Source organism: Anabrus simplex, chromosome 5, assembly GCF_040414725.1.
Source record: "Anabrus simplex isolate iqAnaSimp1 chromosome 5, ASM4041472v1, whole genome shotgun sequence".
Taxonomy (NCBI): Eukaryota; Metazoa; Arthropoda; class Insecta; order Orthoptera; family Tettigoniidae; genus Anabrus; species Anabrus simplex.
In genome coordinates this window covers 257,584,585-257,604,284 of record NC_090269.1, presented here as the reverse complement: position 1 = coordinate 257,604,284, position 19,700 = coordinate 257,584,585, and the positions used below count along the sequence as shown (strand labels likewise).

Genomic DNA, 19,700 nt, shown 5'->3' with positions numbered 1-19,700 from the left:
TGTTTAATTTTTTTTACTGTATAGAAGTGAGACATGAAAAGTGACTGAAGGCATTACTGTAAGGTTACAGATTTTTATAAATCCTTGCTTGAGGTACATAATGAGGATATGGTGGTTGTTACCATGTTTTTGTGGTAGTTATGCATGAAAGAAGGTGCTGGGTGGTGAATAGGTCTCAAGCTACTAAAGTGAAATTAATTTTAAAATTTAACAAGGTTATATTTTCTTTTCAAAATTAGGTAACAACAAATAGAACAGGTACTTAGTAGCCGAAACACGATTGAAAAATACATTTACATAGGTACCCCATTTGGGGCTTCAAAAGTCAGAAACATAATTCTTGAGCAATGAGCCCAACCTTACAATGAACACCATACAACAAAGGGGCCGAAAACCCCCAAACATGCCAGAAACATTTGCTTCCAATTACACCCAAAAGCCTCCTTGAGGCAGAAACACAATTTTCAAGAAAGGGCAACTTTCCCCTAAAATACAAGCCTATCATAGGCCACTCCGAACTCCACCTTTAAGCTGTCCTCAAAGGACATATACACAGGGGTAAAATACCCAACCTACTGAGGTCTGTTAAATGACAAGAAGGTTAATACATGACCTCTAAAATACAATTTGAGAGGAGGCGAACTTGCACTCCTAATACACTTTGCTTAAGACCTACTTGGCACTAGGCCGTTAATACAAGGGCTAATCCCATACTACAGAGGTGACTTAATAGCAATTTACATTACATTACGGAAGAATTGGTTGAGAAAAATAAGTTCACCTCAAGACGATGTGAGTGGGAGCTCGAGAGGGTTAAGCACTCTCTATCCCGATATGTCGTTTGAAAATAGAATAGATACCAGTTGTTTTTACATTTTAAAGGAAAGTTACATGGTGGAAGGCCTAGAACCCGCCCCGAGAGTTAAACTGCTGATCTAGCAACGAAAGAAGTTATTAATTGGCCATTACCTTGTGTTGAACGGCTGGAGAAGAAAGAGGCGCTTCCCGCCCCCTGCTGAGTACCTTACGCACTGAAAGATGGAACAGAAGTGGCGCAGAGACCCAAAAATCAGCAGTTTATATCCTCTCGTGGAAGGTTCTAGGCGTTAGGGGAATGAAAACACCCGCCCACAATTATTTAATTGGCTAGGTTACAAAAACATATCCAAGTTGGGGGGAAATACATCGGATTGGTCGGAAATTACTAAAAGAAATTTGGGATTGGATAAATCTAAAACAAGGGGAAAAAGAGGGGTATACAGCCAACTTAAACAATAACAGAAAGAAATTTAACAAGAAACAAACATTTGAAATAAAAATTTCTCCAACAAAATAGTTATTTGACTCCGCACTAGGGTGCACTATTGTTGATCTTCAGTAGTGTCCTCTAGGAGAGAAAGTTTACACTTCTTACTTCAGGCGAAACAAAAACACATCAAAAATGACACCGTTCAAAAACTCCAAAATTTACAGGTAGTGACATCTTCTGAGAAGGTAGAAAATTAATACCGTCAATAAAGTTCAGACTTCCTCCAGCAGAGGAGTTTCAACAGGCGCACATTTTAAATTAGCGGAGTGGAGGTGTACCGCCCGGTACAGTGGTCAGAGACCTTTGGGAGATTACAAGTTAAAGTCCTGTACTGCAATATATGAGGAAAAAAATGGAGATGGTTTCACCACACCCTGAAAAGATCATAAGAAAGTATCACAAGGCAGGCATTGAACTGGAATCCGTACTGTAGTCGCAGGCAAAGCGGACCGAGGATCACTTGGAAGTGAACCATAGACAGGGAGATAGCTGGAGACAACAAGACTTGGTGAGAGGTGAAAGCATTGGCAATAGATAGAACAAGCTGGAGAAATGTTCCATGTTCCACCTAGGAATTAAAGGAAATAAGTCAAGTAAGTAATGCTTGAGCATAAACAACCTACAGTCTTTTTGCTGATATCTGACCTTCCATCTGTCTTTCTTGTGTCCTTCCATCTGTCCATCGCCACTCATTCTCCCCCCTTTGGGCAATGTCGTCTGGGTTCATCGGTCATCACTCCTAATCCTCCCTTCTGGCAGTGTCATCATCATCATAAACTGGTCAGATATTATATCATGAACAATTATTAGCATGTTTTCTCAACTTATTTTGTACCGATAAACTGTATAAATCATATAGATACTAAAAAATTTGTTAATACCGGGTGTCCACAATTAAAATTATGGTATTCAGCGCACTGTAGCATGGGCTGTTTGAAATTTCATAGATACGCTAACTAAGCAATTTACTCACTAATTATGCTACAAAAATTATTAGTTCAGAGTTTTGCCGCCAGGCAAAAATATAGCATCATAAGCTATGGTAGGGGTCAGAGGAAAAAGGCAGAGATCAAACACATGATAACAATGGTTCTGGGAGGTTTGTTGGCATTTATGGTTACAAACACTGTTCAATATGGCCGCCGAACTCGGCACCGTGCTGCATCCATAACACTGCATGGTCGACAGTTGCTTGCAGCATATCGGGTGAAATCGGAGTGACATGTCGTCGTATGGTAGCCTTTAGATCAAGCTTAGACTGGACATGTCCCTGATAAACACGATTTTTCAAATATTTCCGCAACCAGAAGTCGCATGGATTTAGGTCGGGCGACCTCAAAGGCCACGTATCTGGACAATGCCTAGAGATAATGCGGTCATTACTGAAGGTTTCTTGAACGTGGCCCAATTCTTTCACCTGGCGAGCGATATGTGGTGTGCCTCATCCTGCATGATAATAACGGTGTGGTCACAGTTGCATTCCTGCAAAGCTGGAACCTCATGTTGCATGTGAGGTCCGTATAACATGCACACCAACAGGCCCATCCTCCCCAAAGAGAAACTGACCGAGAATGAAGGAGCTTGTAAAACCACGCCAAACAGTAACATTAGCTGAATGTAATGATTGTTCCTGCACAATGTATGGAAGAGTCGAACCCTGTATGGGACAGTTCTGTGCATTCACTGCACCCTCCAGAGCAAAATACACCTCGTCAGTCCACAGAATATTCCCCGCCTACATGTTGCCCACTTCCACTTGTGCCAGAAACCGTAAGGCAAAGTCATGGTGTTATGCAACATTTTCGGGTTTCAATTTGTGAACAGTATAAAGTTTGTAGGGATACCGGTATGAATTGCACCGCCGAATCTTGTGAACTGTTGATCGGGATAGCAACTATTCACGTGACACAACTCGAGCACTGGTTACAGAATCAGGAGAATGTGCTGCACGGTCTGCAACAGCTACAGCAACTTCAACAACAACATCCATGGGGATGTGCCGCCATCCTCTCCCTGGTGCGACACCTAATTCACCTGTTTCCTCGAATTTATTAATCATTTTCTTTAGCCCTTTACTTGTCATGGGACCTCTTCTCTGCTGTTTTTGTCGGCGATATTCCCGCAAAACAGCATTGCTATTGCTGCCATTCTGATAAAACAACTTCACTAGTAGTGCACGGTCTCTCTTCCAAATAGGCATTACACGGAAAAATTTGACTTTCTGATGTTACAACGAAGATTCACTTCACAAAAGGAATCAACATGCGTCACCAAGGAACTGACACAACACAATTCTTCCAGAAGAACATTTTGACGTCAAAGTTATGGAATATTGCACATTCTGACCGCTTACAGCACTATATTTTCGCCTGGTGGCAAAACTTACAACTGGAGGAGGACGTAGTTGCACAGATCGTTAAGGCTGCGCATTGTTGCAGTAATGTGAATTGTACCGCCAAGTTGGAGTGAGACATTTCGAATATCTGCTCTGACGTACTGTATATTTGTCGGTTTTCATTGTCTGTAGCTAAAATGAAAACAAAAAGCAAACCGTGTGGCACATTTAAGCTAGAGTGCCTGGGAGGTTGGCAGTCAATCTTAAATCTTTAAGCGCGTGCAGCTCCACACACATATATGGTTTCTATGCTCACAGCATTTGTACTCTCTATCACTCTAATTTATGAAACAATTTTTTCCACATCCTGTACAAAGACTGTAATGAGGGTTGGCCAAGATTACAGGGTCCTTTGAACAGTTGACAAAAGTTGAGCTGTTATCTATGAACAGCAGCACCAGGAATTGCTAACCTTCATAACAATCCATTATAAACAATCTCTTTTAGAGAACTTCTGGTTATCTCCAGCCTTTATTTATTTTAATTTTTTTTTTGTAACTGGTAGATTTCCCTTGATTGCGTGCATGTGTATTTAAATTCCTTGTAAGGGGGACCGAATAAATAATGTTTTGGGTAGTAACCCATGTCTGGAAATACATATTGTTTCCATGCTGCAAGCAAACCATCACCATGCATTTAAATTTCCCTTGTCTATTGCATCAATGAGCAGAGTATATACATTGATGTTGCAGTGCTTCTGCGTCCAATCACAAGAAAAGTTGGATTTATGGGATGGTGGAGTCTGAGGAAGGTCTGCTTTTGAAGGTTATGGCAGCGGAAATGTCTGATTATTAGTTGTTTGTGAGTGGTGATGATGCTTGTTGTTTAAAGGCGCCTAACATCTAAGGTCGTCGGCCCCTGATACCTTGAAACATAAGCAGGTAAAAATATTTGTATCGAAATGGGTGGTCATCACGTTGAACTGTTCTTGTATGTGGACGCAGAAGCACTGCATTTAATGATCCAGTATAGCAGATTGTTGCACTTCATTTTACTTCTCTTTCTGGGATACAATTTCACAATTTCTGAAATCATCACTGTCTTACTTTTTATTCAGAACCAGTATTGTTTACTGTCTGTGACTATTATTCTGTATTTACTTGACTCTGATACTCTATGGAATATAATGTGCATCCTAAATTTCAAAGTTTTGAAATAAAACAAGCATTTGCAGATGACTATAAAGTGAACTTTGGGAACTTTCAGTGTTGATGTTTCCCTTAAAAGCTAGTCATGATTATCATCTCTTGGAAATTTAAATGCTAAATGTTTGCAGGTATATTGCAAAAAATGAGACATTTATGGAAGGTGTCACCAAAACCAAAGTTTACAACAGCACATATTCAGTAAGATTGACTTGTTTCGTGAATAATCTTCTTTATTAGTATTACCAATGCATACAACTCAGTCAGCAGTAACCACGTTAGTCCTTAGTCTTATGACTTACTCAGAATATTTTCTGTTTTAACTATTGGAACATGAAGAAGCACAAAACTTGTAACATAATAGCTAACCCATTCAAGACTGAAGAACAGCCAAAGGTCAGTTCATTGCACCACCCAAATTACCATATTTACCCATGTAATTTTCCCACACTTCATTTAGAAATGGAAATTACATGGAAAATAAAAATTTTCATCATTTTCCTGCCATAATTATGTAAAAGTCTTTTCATCATCAGTGTGTGGTGACTCACACTTGGCCTCTGTGCAAATTTATTTGTACTTACATAAGTGAATGGTGGTTGGTGATAAGTAAGAAAAGTGAGAATTACGATGAAAGTTTAAATCAACAGTGATCATATTCACAGAAAATAATGGCAATCATACTGCAGCACACGAATTTTGCACATAGCCGGCCCAGAAAAGAAAACGGTTGCAGTATGCCAAGGAAGCAGTCTTATCATTCTGGGTCCAAAATCAGGCCATTGTCTGGAAATTGAAAAAGAACTGTTTAAATATGTAACTATTTAAAATGACAGTTTTTCATTTTGCGCGACTTGCTACAGTTGAAGGTGCTGGAGCTTGCAAAGATAAGCAGTATAGAGATCTTACAGTATACATCAAGCATAGGGTAGTTGTGTAGACTCATGAATAGGAAAAACCTTTCTCTTCAAGGAGAACATTCCTGTGCTAGTGATTACCAAAGGACCATACCAATAAAGTGATAGAATACCATTGATATTTTAGATTCAGAATTAAATTTGCATTGTTTTCACTCCCCTCATTCTTTGAGGTTTAAAAAAAAGCACAAAAGTTATTCAAGAAAATATAGTAATATTTTGCAATTTGAAGGTAGTTAAATGCCTTAGTGTCATTTGTCTGTAGATTACTGGCACATAAAAAGAAACTCCTGTGAGAAGAAATTCTAGCACCTCAGTTTCTCCTTAAACTGTAAAAGTAAGTAGTGAAAAAAAAAACCAATATTATGCATTTAGCAAAGGAGAATAGTAAGTTGAATTTTAATATATGAGCAGATCTTGAGTGTAGTATAATCTAGTGTCCAGCTTGATTATTGAGATGAAATTTATTGAACAAATTAAATACAGTAATTAAAATTGAAGTATATTAAAGTTTTTTTTTAAACAGTTTTGAGAAATGACTCTTGACACAAAGGAGCTCAATTATTAAAATTTCTATTTGCCAGACTTTTTTCAGCTACAGACTTCAAATTCAATTTGCAGTGAAAACCACAATTTGCATCAAATTCTAAAAATTGCATGTACTCTCCGATAAACACAAAATTTGTCATTCCTCTGTCACCACTTTACACATGTACAAAATAAGCTCTTCTCAATGTCTTCAGATTTTAGCTTGTCCACAACAGATAGAATAAGGAATGTCTGCAGATATTTTGCCTCATATTATATGTTACAAAATTCCTTCTTTGTGGTTCATCTTAGTTTTTAATTTTTCTCTAGAATTTTATTTTTTTATTTTTAGTTATGGTCTGTCTTTTATATTTGAGGTTGCAGATATCCTAGCAAAAGCTACAGAAAGTGTTCCCAAGGAAGAAATTCAAGACAGTAATCCTCATCTGAAGAACTTATATGAAGGTCTTATAATGACAGAAGCCCAGTTGAAAAAGGTAAGAAGGAAAGAGGACGCGCGCGCACACACACACACACACATGAATAAAATTATGGTTAACTGTCTCCTTCTGATGTTATTAGTTTTAAACTATAAGACATTTTTTTTTCTGAAAATATTTTTAGTTTTTCTTTAAATATTGTAGTATGCTAATATTTGTTCTTAAATGGTGTGGCTATTGCTACACATGAGAGGGCAGGAGTACTACATCCATTATAGACTTTCATAAATGACCATGAATTCAGAAAGTCTGTTAGGAATGTGGGATTTTTCAGTGATACAGACCATTATCTAATCTACAGTGAACTATCACTAGGCCTATGATAGAGAAAAAGTGGAGTCTGCCTGCAGATAGATAAGGATAAAGTATTTCTTGGATGAGAAAATTATGTGGATTAAATTGAGGAACAGTTTCAAAGAATAGCCAGTCAACAGGTTCAGGATATAGAAACAGATTTCATGACTAGAGGATCCCGTCTGGTCTTCAATCCCGAAATTTTCAGGATTAAGTTTTCCTGATCTGGAGATTTTTGGGATTGACATAATTTTAAAAAAGTAGCAAAATAGACTGCATAAAATGAAACACTCAGTGAATTTTACCTGTCACTGTGTCGGCCATCTCATTTTATCTGTCAATTTGTCACTGAAATCAGCCATCTTGTTTTGCCAGCTTATTGTAGTAGCATTTGCAGCAGCAGATTGAGAGGTTGTGTGTGAAAAACTGTGCTTATTATGTGAGTTGAGTAGCATCTTTTATTGTTTTTTAGTTCATTTGCAATTAGTAGGTACTTAAATTTATGGATATAAATAACAAATGAATATAATTCCTTAAGTTCTGAGAAGTTATTTTTATATTACACTAATGTCGTTTTTTCTCTCTGTAAAGGTATTTCTGATAGACTATAGTGATTATGTCTCTATGTAATGAAAGGGTTTTTTTTAATCAAATATAAAAGATGGAGATGCAACATCAGTGTGGAGCCATTTTTTGATTGCTAAAGGTAGCAAAATAGCTCAGTGTAAATACTGCCCGGCTATATTAAAAACCTTAGAAGGCCGTCCTCATCAACTAGCCAAGTGGGCAAAGAACCACCACCGTTGAAGGGAAAACATAGCTCACTTGAGGACAGTTTTTGTTAAAACCGATACTTTAAACGACATTTTAGCCCAAATGACAACCTTAGATTGCTTTCCTTTTAGTGTCTTTATAACCTCAAAAGATTTGCGTGTGTCGTTATTATCAAAAGGGTATTCGGATTTACCGAAAGCTGCTTCAACAATTCATAACCATGTTGTCATTTACAGCTACATAATTAGAAAGCATGTATGTATGTTGTATGTTGGGTATTCAGCCCGAAGGCTGGTTTGATCCTCTGCAGCTCCGCCAACAGCTGTCATAAAGAGCCTAGGCGTCACTGAAGAGGCGTACGAGGAAAATGCGGAGTGAGGTAGTTTCCCGTTGCTTTCCTCACAGAGCCACCCGTTGCTATTACATATCAGTCTGCCAAGCCTACTGAAATGCATGCAACAACCGACCCTATGAGCGACATTTTCACACCATACATAACAGGGACTGGCTGCATAAGTAATGGTATTACTAGCATCACTCATACCTCAGTCACTTTCACATTCTCAAAGCCAAGGATGAGACTGAGACAGGTCAATGAAAGTAACAAATTTGATATAGCCCATACCAGAAGACATAGTGCACTGTAAACACTACATCTCGCCAGCAAAGGCATTTGGAAAGCATATAAAAACTGAATTAACTGCTTTAAAAAATGAAAGCCAGCACTTTAGATGGAGCTATGATGAATAGACATTGACTTCTAAAAAAAGATTCATTAACATAAATATTCACACCAGATGCTTCAGAAAATGACTCCACTGAGCTCCACCATGCAGACTTACTTGATGATGATGATGATGATGATGACGAAGATCTTGCATCAGGATTGGCCCTTGAAGAAAGAGAAAATTTCCTGGATTTGGCGATTGACAAGAACATTAACGATGTAATTAAAAAAAATTTGCAAAGTACCGTAGTTCTTATTTTCAAATGAGCGTCGTTGAAGTATGCTACCATTCTTCAAAGATATGTGAAAATAGAGCATGGCAAAGAGCTTAGTTTAATGCTTGATTGCAAAACTAGATGGAACAGCCTCTACACTATGCTCGAGCGTTTTGCCTTCATGAAAGTTAGCGTCAAAAAGGCGCTTATTGATTTGAATAATCCAGTGCAGTTGGAAGAGTCTGATTTTGAACTCATCAATGAAATCATTAAAGTCTTGACTCCAGTTAAATTAAGATAACTCTGTCACACTGATGCAAATTTATGCACAGGTGATGCTGCCCTTAAGTTTCTTTTTAAGCAGTTAAATGACAATAACTCCAATTTGGCTTCTAAATTCAAGATATATTCAAAAAAGCCCATGAAAGATCGCCTAAGAAATGAGTTGAGTGACTTTTTTAGCTAGGGGCTTTACGTCGCACCGACACAGATAGGTCTTATGGCGACGATGGGATAGGAAAGGCCTAGGAATTAGAAGGAAGCGGCCATGGCCTTAATTAAGGTACAGCCCCAGCATTTGCCTGGTGTGAAAATGGGAAACCACGGAAAACCATTTTCAGGGCTGCCGATAGTGGGATTCGAACCTACTATCTCCCGGATGCAAGCTCACAGCCGCGCGCCTCTACGCACACGGCCAACTCGCCCGGTGAGTGGCATTTTATGCTACCTACAATATCCTTATAATGACAACGTGGTGTTGGTGTTCGATGATAAAGCATACATTTTCAAGTCTGAGTCAAGTCCTGATTTAGAAAAAAGCACATTTCTTCTTTAATTGAGAAATTAAATGGTAAAAAAAAAATGACGTGCAAGTTGAACCTACAAATACAGAAGAAAGTTATTTGATGTTGAAAGAAAAGCTTCAGCTGGAAATTTAAAAAAACAGCATAATTGCCAACTTTCCCAATTTAGGCAGGAGGCTCCCAATTTTCGACAGTTTTTCCTGCCTCCCGTTTATTCTATTATTTCTCTGGATTTTAGCTTATTCTTTGGTGAACTTCAAACATTTGTTTTCAAATCCTGCCACTTCATTTCAACTTTATACACGAGTGGCTCATTCACTGCTTTCAAATGAAATAGTGACGAGAATTGCGTGCGAATGTGTGATGTTTATTGAAACCTGTATATCGCGACGCTTGTATCGATTGTAAAACTCTCGTTCCTGTGTGCTGAGTTAGTCTTCATTCACATCAGTCTAGTTGATTCTAAAGACTAGTCACTAGATTGGGAGTCTTTTTTAGTAATTTAGTGACAGAATTTCAAAGATTGGGACTAGTGACTTTTCTAGTGTTTTTAGGAGCCATTTGGAGACAATTCTAGCGAATTTTAATCTGTTACTTGATGAAATTAGCATTGCGCTTCACATAATGGCACGGGCGCATGATGCAATATATTAATCTTTGCTTTATTTTTCATGGTGTGGGTTACTGTAGTCACGTCCTAGTTCGTGAACCATGGGCAACGGCTGAGTGGCCTAGTAAGTGGTCCTGAGAGTCGGGATACCAGTTGTTATGGAATGGGAGTGGGCTTCTCGGACATATTCTGGGTCGTGGCCCGCCTTGTGCTCAGGCGGCTAGGACTATACAATCGACCGGTGATCCATAACCCGTTAGAGGAGAGATCCTCACTTGGACTATGTGTAAGTAGGGTAGCATCCTGCTTCATGAATTTACCAAGCTCAGAACATTTTAAGCAAGCCTCGGACCTATGGGAGTAACGGTGTCCCACTCCCATTTGACAAGCGAGGGACTCCTTGGAAACAACTTGGCGAACTAAATGGAATTCGATGGGGAGCTATCAATATTAATGTGGCTTATGGAAGAAAGAAAGTAGAATTGGCTGAGTCAGCAAAGAGTATGCATCTGGATGTGCTAGGAGTAAGTGATATTCGGGTAAGGGGAGATAACGAGGAAGAGATAGGAGATTATAAAGTGTACTTGATGGGTGTTAGAAAGGAAAGGGCAAAGTATGGGTTAGGGCTGTTTATCAGGAATACCATTGCACGCAACATAGTTTCTGTTAGGCGCGTAAATGAGCGAATGCTGTGGGTGGATTTGGCAGTTGGAGGAATTAGGACAAGAATTCTCTCGGTGTATTCACCATGTGAGGATGCAGATAAGGATGAAGTTGACAAGTTTTATGAAGCATTGAGTGACATCGTAGTCAGGGTCAACAGCAAGGATAAAATAGTGCTAATGGGTGATTTCAATGCGAGAGTTGGAAATAGAACTGAAGGATACGAAAGGGTGATTGGTAAATGTGGGGAAGGTGTGGAAGCTAATGGGAATAGGAAGCATTTGCTGGACGTCTGTGCTAGTATGTGTTTAGCTGTTACGAATACTTTCTTCAAGCATAAGGCCATTCACCGCTACACATGAAAGGCTAATGGTACCAGATCCATAATAGACTATATCTGAACCAACTTTGAATTCAGGAAATCTGTTAGGAATGTACAAGTTTTCCGGGGATTTTTCGATGATACAGACCACTATCTGATCTGTAGTGAACTATCTCTAGGCCTAGGGTAGAGAAAGTGAAATCTGTCTGCAAACGAATAAGGGTAGAAAATCTCCGGGACGAGGAAATTAGACAGAAGTACATGGATATGATTAGTGAGAAGTTTCTAACAGTAGACAGTAAGCAGGTTCAGGATATATAAAGAGAATGGGTAGCATACGCGGATGCTGTAATAGAAACAGCTGGGGAATGCCTAGGAACAGCTGTGTGTGAAGGTGGGAAAAGGTGAACATCTTGGTGGAATGATGAAGTGAGAGCAGCTTGTAAACGCAAAAAGAAGGCTTATCAGAAATGGCTCCAAACAAGGGCCAATGCAGACAGGGTTTTGTACGTAGATGAAAAAAAATAGAGCGAAACAAATGTTTGTTGAATCCAAAAAGAAGTCGTGGGAAGGTTTTGGTAATAAATTTGAAAGACTAGGTCTAGCAGCAGGGAAACCTTTCTGGACAGTAATAAAGAATCTTAGGAAGGGAGAGAAAAGGGAAATGAACAGTGTTTTGAATAATTCAGGTGAACTCATAATAGATCCCAGGGAATCACTGGAGAGGTGGAGGGAATATTTTGAACATCTTCTCAGCGTAAAAGGAAATCTTCCTGGTGATGTTGCGAACAGCCAAGCTCATGAGGAGGAGGAAAATGATGTTGGTGAAATTATGCTTGAGGAAGTGGAAAGGATGGTAAATAAACTCCATTGTCATAAAGCAGCAGGAATAGATGAAATTAGACCAGAAATGGTGAAGTATAGTTGGAAGGCAGGGATGAAATGGCTTCATAGAGTAGTAAGATTAGCATGGAGTGTTGGTAAGGTACCTTCAGATTGAAGAAAAGCAGTAATTGCATGTATCTATAAACAGAGGAACAGGAAGGATTGCAACAACTATCAAGGTATCTAATTGATTAGTATACCAGGAAAAGTATTCGCTGGCATCTGGGAAGGGAGGGTGCGATCAGTAGTTGGGAGGAAGTTGGATGAAAACCAGTGTGGTTTCAGACCACAGAGGGGCTGTTAGGATCAGATTTTCATTATGCGCCAGGTAATTGAAAAATGCTACAAGAGGAATAGGCAGTTGTGTTTATGTTTCGTAGATCTAGAGAAAGCATATGACAGGGTACCGAGGGAAAAGATGTTCGCTATACTGGGGGACTTTGGAATTAAAGGTTAGATTATTAAAATCACTCAAAGGCATTTATGTTGACAGTTGTGCTTCAGTGAGAATTGATGGTAGAATGAGTTCTTGGTTCAGGATACTTACAGGGGTTAGACAAGGCTGTAATCTTTCACCTTTGCTGTTCGTAGTTAACATGGATCATCTGCTGAAAGGTATAAGATGGCAGGGAGGGATTCAGTTAGGTGGAAATGTAGTGAGCAGTCTGGCCTATGCTGACGACTTGGTCTTAATGGCAGATTGTGCCAAAAGCCTGCAGTCTAATATCTTGGAACATGAAAATAGGTGCAATGAGTATGGTATGAAAATTAGCCTTTTGAAGACAAAATTGATGTCAGTAGGTAAGAAATTCAACAGAAATGAATGTCAGATTGGTGATAAAAAGCTAGAACAGGTCAATAATTTCAAGTATTTAGGTTGTGTGTTCTCCCTGGGTGGTAGTATAGTAAGTGAAATTGAATCAAGGTGTAGTAAAGCTAATGCAGTGAGCTCACAGTTGCGATCAGCAGTATTCTGTAAGCGAGGAAGCCAGCTCCCAGCTCTTTACATCGGTGTGTTTTCAGGCCAACTTTGCTTTACGGAAGCGAAAGCTGGGTTGAGTCAGGATAGATATCTTATTCATAAGTTAGAAGTAACAGACATGAAAGTAGCGAGAATGATTGCTGGTAAAAACAGGTGGGAACAATGGCAGGAGGGTACGCGGAATGATAAGATAAAGGATAATTTAGGGATGAACTCGATGGATGAAGCTGTACACATAAACCGGCTTCTGTGGTGTGGTCATATGAGGCGAATGGAGTAAGATAAGTTACCTGGGAGAATAATGGACTCTGTTATGGAGGGTAAAAGAAGTAGAGGGAGGCCAAGACGACGATTGTTACTTAGTTTCTAACGAATTAAAGATAAGAGGTATAGAACTAAATGAGCACTAGTTGCAAATAGAGGATTGTGGCGACATTTAGTAAATTCACAGAGGCTTGCAGACAATGCTGAAAGGCATAACAGTCTTTAATGATAATGTATGTATGTTTGTTATTTTTACTAAGTAATGGCATCGTTTAAGTGCATGAGTAATTCACACGTGGAATATGAGTTCATACTGTTTACGGAAGGCTTATCAGAGACCGATCATCTCGCTCACATACTTCCTGTGAGGGAATAGAGACATGTAATTTTTAGCCTTGAAACCTCGTACTGTCAGGTTTTGAGACAATAAGTGTTACAGTATATATGCTCCTGTATTGCACAAGACATCTAGAATAAGCAGTTGTCACTTGATTTTTCCTGATTTTTGGTGTTGTAAAGTTGACAGGTATGAAACAGCATGAAAATGTCTCCTTAAGCATTAAGTGAAAAAGATTCCATAATTGTTAAGAAGGAAATGAACCTGTACGAGTCCTTAAATTATACTCTAAGCTATAACCTAGAGCAGGCTTATAAGTATTTACTAATAACTTCCATCGAACCTAAACACGCTTTCTCAGCAGCTACACATGTGCAACAAATTAAGAAGCAGGCTTGGTGACTAGACACTGGACACGTTATTATTTCTCAGATCATATTTCTCAATTCAATTTAGAATGTTCCTATTAGATTAGTTTTCTCTATATTTAAGTGAAATGTGGCTGATTAATATTATTTTTAAATACTTTTTACTAGGAAACGATTTAAACGATTTCCTAGGTTACCTAGGAGAATAATGGACTCTGTTATGAAGCGTAAAAGAAGTAGAGGGAGACCAAGATGACGATGGTTAGACTCAGTTTCTAAAGATTGATGTTATGAGAGATTTCTGTTAATTTTCAAAGATTATTTGCATAGTCCGTTACATAAAGGTTTTTTCAAATTATGTAAGTGAAGAGATCTCACTGATTACTGAAAACGAATAACTTTAACATAGAGACTGAGTGATTATAAGTCTGGTTAGTCTGACTCTGTCTGATTAGTTAGTGATTAGATTAGCTAGGTGTATACTGAAAAATAAGTTTATTTTTGTCTAAATATTTTTTTGTTGATTTAAAAGCTGATTTCTAGAAGATCTTTTTATTTGTAACTGCCAGTACTGTAATAATCCTGGGATTGACCAAGTATAATCCCAGGATTAGAAATAAGAGTGAGGATCCAATTCTATATTGATGACATACAGGGATTCTGAAGTAGAAATGGCAGGAAAATGGCTAGGATAAACTTTCTATAAAGATGAGGAAAAAGTGAACATCTTAGTGGAATAATGAAGTTGGGGAAGAACAACCTATCGAGGAATCCCAAACAGCGACACTATGCGGTGACCTTCTGGAACACTACATTGTACGCTACTGAGACCATGACATTGGGCAAAAGAGCTTGTATTCAATTGGAAAAGGAGGAAAGAAAGATCCTGACAGATATATGGGGCACCAAAAAGCAGGGTGAAGTATGGGTGCATACTGTAGATCAAGGCAGGAGATACATGAGAACATAAAACCAATTTTAAGTGTATTACAGAAAAGAAGGTTGAGTTTCGTGGGAGATTTGATGAGGATGGATGACAATAGATTAATGAAGATATGGAATGCGACATGCTTAACGGGAGATAACTAGATGAAGGAAGTTAGGAAGGATTGGAAGGCTGTTGGCATAAGAGATAAATATCCACTAACGACTGTGCAGTATAGATCTGTTTACAAAAAGCTCGTTGAAAGTCAGAAATGGACCGATACTATATCCAAATCACAGAAGCAGAGAGATATAGGAGGAGTGAAAGAATGAAGACGTGCTGAACAAGTCACTCAAGATCCTAATGGTCGAAATGAATAATAAAATAATAATAATAATGATGATGATGATGATGATGATTATGAAGTCAGGGCAGCAACTTGTAAACATACAAACCAGGTGTATCAAAAATGTCTCCAAATAGAAGTGATGTAGGTAGAGAATTGTACATAGATTAAAAAATAGAGCAAACCAAATCATTCTGAAATCCAGAAGAAATCATGGGAAGATTTTGGTAATAACCTGGAAAGACTTGATCAAGCAGCAGGGAAACTTTTCAGAACTGTAAGAAAGAAAGAAAGAAAGAAAGAAGGAAAGAAATGTAGTGTTTTGGGTAAATCAGGTGTTATAATTCCCAGGGAATCACTGGGTAGATAGAAGGAATATGTGGAAACCTTACCAGTGTACAAGGAAATATTTCTGTTGTAAGTCCCGTACAGTGGAGTTCGTGGGGAGGAGAACACTGACAATGAAATAGTCATTACACAAGCAGTACCAGATAACTGACAATGCTCTTCCTATCTATTATCCTTAAGAAGGCCACATATGGATATGTAGCAGTCCATTAGAACAATTTTTGTTCTTCATTTTCCTATGCTTATGTGTAAAGGAAAATTAATCTTACTGTACTGCACTGTATGAATGTATGCATGATGTATTCACGCACCCTAACAGGATAATGTATTTAAGATTCATACTCATAATCTTACTAAAATTCATACATAAATTGTGAGTTTAAAATCTTTATACTATAAAATCAGTTTTACCGCAGAAACTACAGCAATTTCCCGTGAAAACTTCTTTCAGGACAGTAACTTTGATCTGCCAGAAAGAAAAAAATCCACAGCCTGTTTCGAGTCATTCGACTGGGTCAGGAATGGAATGAATGAAGCCCCCATCTAGCGGTGAGGATAGGAATTGTGCCAGCTGTTGAAGGCTGTCGCACTCCTCTGGGCAATGATTGATTAATGAATGAAAGATAAAATGAAATTATTTTGGAGTGTGTTGCTGGAATGAAATAAGACAGAAAACCGGAGTACCCGGAGAAAAACCTGTCTCGCCTCTGCTTTGTCCAGCACAAATCTCACATGGACTGACTGGGATTTGAACCACGGAACCCAGCGGTAAAAGGCCGGCGCACTGCCGCCTGAGCCACGTAGGCTCTTTGATCTGCTAAGTTCACCAGAAATATGCTTCTAAATAACACCAAGCCAAGCAATAGTCTATCACAAGCAGTTTTTTTAGCTCTCTAATCTAATTACCGCAATGACGGGATGTTAACGTGAAGGTCAGTCATTCAGTCAGTCACCCTTGATCTGCATTTAGGGCTGTCGCCCAGGTGGCAGATTCCCTATTGGTTCTTTACCTAGTCTGTTCTTAAATGATTTCAAAGAAGTTAGAAATTTATCAAACATCTCCCTTGATAAATTATTCCTCTTTCTTTAAACAAATATTTGCCCTAATTAGTCATCTTGAATTCCAACTTTACCTTCACTTTATGATCTTTCCTCCTTTTAATAACTCCACTCAAACTTATTCGTCTACTAATGTAATTCCAGGCCATCTCTCCACTGACAGCTCAAAACATTCCGCCTATTGAGCCGCCTTTATTCTTCCTTCCAAGTCTTCCCAGCACAAAGGGCCGATTGCAGAAACGGCATTTAGACGATGTCTACGGTTAAACAATGCCTAAATATGGCTGCCGCATTGCAGAGACGTTATTTATCACTTAAACACTGTCTAAAACCGATGTTCAACTGGTCATGTTTAAACACATTGCCTAGAGCACTGTTTAACCTCAAATGACAGGAGTGAATTACAATCAGAGGTTATGTACCATGAAATACGTAATTTGTATTATCATGTTGAGACGGTTCCGGGAAGAAAGGTTACTCGGACGGCCTCTCTGTGGGTCGCCCGCTGCTAAATCGCAGCAATTCGTTTGACATGCACACGGAGATAATCATAAAATAAGGTTTCGCTTTACGAGAGACTTGTTTCTTGAGACTGACAAAGTGACAGTCCGGTAACTGTCAACTTGAATAAATTCTTGGCAATCGATATATTTTACTATATACATGGGGTAATTTCCATGGAATTATAGGTCACGTCGACTACATACATATCACAATTACGTGTTCCGATCGTCTGAGGGCTGTCACATACATCAACCGGGAGAGATTCACTTATATTTACTGCCAAGTAAACACACATAATAGTGAAAACTAAAAAGTAGGTTGTATGGGATTTTTATATATATATATAATCGCATAGGTTTTCGGCAACTATCAGATAGGAAAAGGCAAGTGGTGGTGATAATCGTTTAAAGAGGACTGGGGAAGAAGAGCCGTGGCCATAATAACAGCCCTAGTATTTGCCTGGTGTAAAAATAGGGAAACTATGGCAAACAATCTTCACGGCTGCCGATGATGCGTTTCGAATCTACGATCTCCAGATTGCAAGCTACATCTATATGGCCCGTACAACAGACTCGGTTACACATTACTATTGCTTCATCTTCTCTTCGTCGAAGCTACTGTATTTATGAGTAAATTACACTCACTGTAACAATGGAAGCGTAAGCTACACTTCCCCGTACGGTGGCGTGTCGCTTTAGTGTCGATAATATTATGAGATTTAATTTGCACCCAAAGCGATACTCGTATCTGTGGGCAATCCATGCTCAGCCATATTTGAGTAATGTGTAGGAAGACAAACAGCTGACTGGCATTCGGCGCGCGCACCGACGAATTTCATTGGTTGCGACAAGCAAAGAGTTGCATGAAAGATACTTCTGCCTCCATTTTCAAACCAAAATTGAAACTTTAAGGTATGTCTAGTTAAACATCGACTGAACATTGTTTATGCAATGGAAGATCATGAATGATTTAGACGTTGTTTAGGTAGACGATGTCTAAGGCTTTAAACTAGTCATAGTTTCTGCAATCGGCCCAATGTGTGCAACGTTTTTATAGCACTACTCTTTTGTTGGAAATCATCCAGAACAAATTGTGTTGCTTTCCTTGGAATCTTTTCCAGTTCTCATATCAAAGTAAGGTTCCGATGCACTAGAACCATACTCTAATTAGGGTCTTCCCAATGACTTATATGCCTTTATTTCCAATCATATTAGTGTGATTACCCCGATGAAGATCTTTCCTTACATTATTAGGTACTTACAGTGATCCCCATGAGCTACTGTCATTCCATCAACACAGTAATTAAAACTGAGAGGACTTCTCCTCTTTGTGAAACTTCCAACCTTACTTTTTGCCCCATTAACCCTTCAAGCTGGTATTAAAAGTTGGCCAATTTTTACCATACAGCGGTAATAAATTTTAGAAATATATCACAATTTTAGATGTTGTCACAAACATTGCCATAACTTATAAACGACTTGTCTGATTTTTTTTCAAAATAAGTGGATACACAGTTCATATCATGCAGGTGTTGTATCTACATACAAAAAAAGTGGCATGCAAAGTAAAAAAAGAAAAACCGTCTTGTTGGAATAAAATTTGAATCAACAGGTGTCCATGACTGTTCGGATGAGCATTCACTATCACTATTATTATGTACATAACACGTAATTTCCTGCTGTGCATAATCATCATCACAAACACTTCCATTATCACTTGGATTATTCTCATCACTACTTTCACATAATATGCATTCAAGAGCTCCATTAGAAAAATACAGACCATGCGAGAATGGCGCCGTGTTGTTTATAACGATCGATGTTGATGAAACAAATTCTTTCTACACCAACACAATACCGCATTACGGTAGAAGATACTCCCCTGCATAGAATGATACTCTGTGCTGCAAGCATTTAGGGCAGTCATCCAGGTGGCAGATTCCCTGTCTGTTGTTTTCCTAGCCTATTCTTAAATGATTTCAAAGAATTTGGAAATTTATTGAACATCTCCCATGGTAAGTTATTCCAATCCCTAACTCTCCTTCCTATAAACAAATATTTGCCTCAGTTTGTCCTCTTGAATTAATACTTATTTGTCTACTAATGTCATTCCATGCCATCACTCCGCTGACAGCTCAGAACATACCACTTAATCAAGCAGCTCGTCTTCTTTCTCCCAAGTCTTCCCAGCCCAAACTTTGCATCATTTTTGTAATGCTACTCTTTTGTCGGAATCACCCAGAACATATTGAGCTGCTTTTCTTTGTATTTTTTTTCCAGTTCATGAATCAAGTAATCCTGGTGAGGGTCCAATACACTGAAACCAACAGTACTCTAGTTGGGGTCTTACCAGGGACTTATATGCCCTCCTTTTTACATCCTTACTACAACCCCTAAACACCCTCATAACCATGTGCGGAGATCTGTACCCTTTATTTACAATCCCATTTATGTGATTACCTCCAATGAAGAGATATACTT

The 19,700-nt window shown here is 38.6% G+C and overlaps 1 protein-coding gene across 3 annotated transcripts in view; it reads left to right on the top strand.

Moving 5' to 3' along the window:
* Nucleotides 1–19,700, top strand: part of Roe1 (grpE protein homolog, mitochondrial Roe1) — a 129,808-nt gene that overhangs the window by 93,326 nt on the left and 16,782 nt on the right. For all 3 annotated transcript variants that reach the window (XM_068227609.1, XM_067148491.2, XM_067148490.2), the window contains one exon: nucleotides 6,672–6,791. In XM_068227609.1, the coding sequence (XP_068083710.1) occupies nucleotides 6,672–6,791 (120 nt within the window). The remainder of the gene's footprint in view (nucleotides 1–6,671; nucleotides 6,792–19,700) is intronic.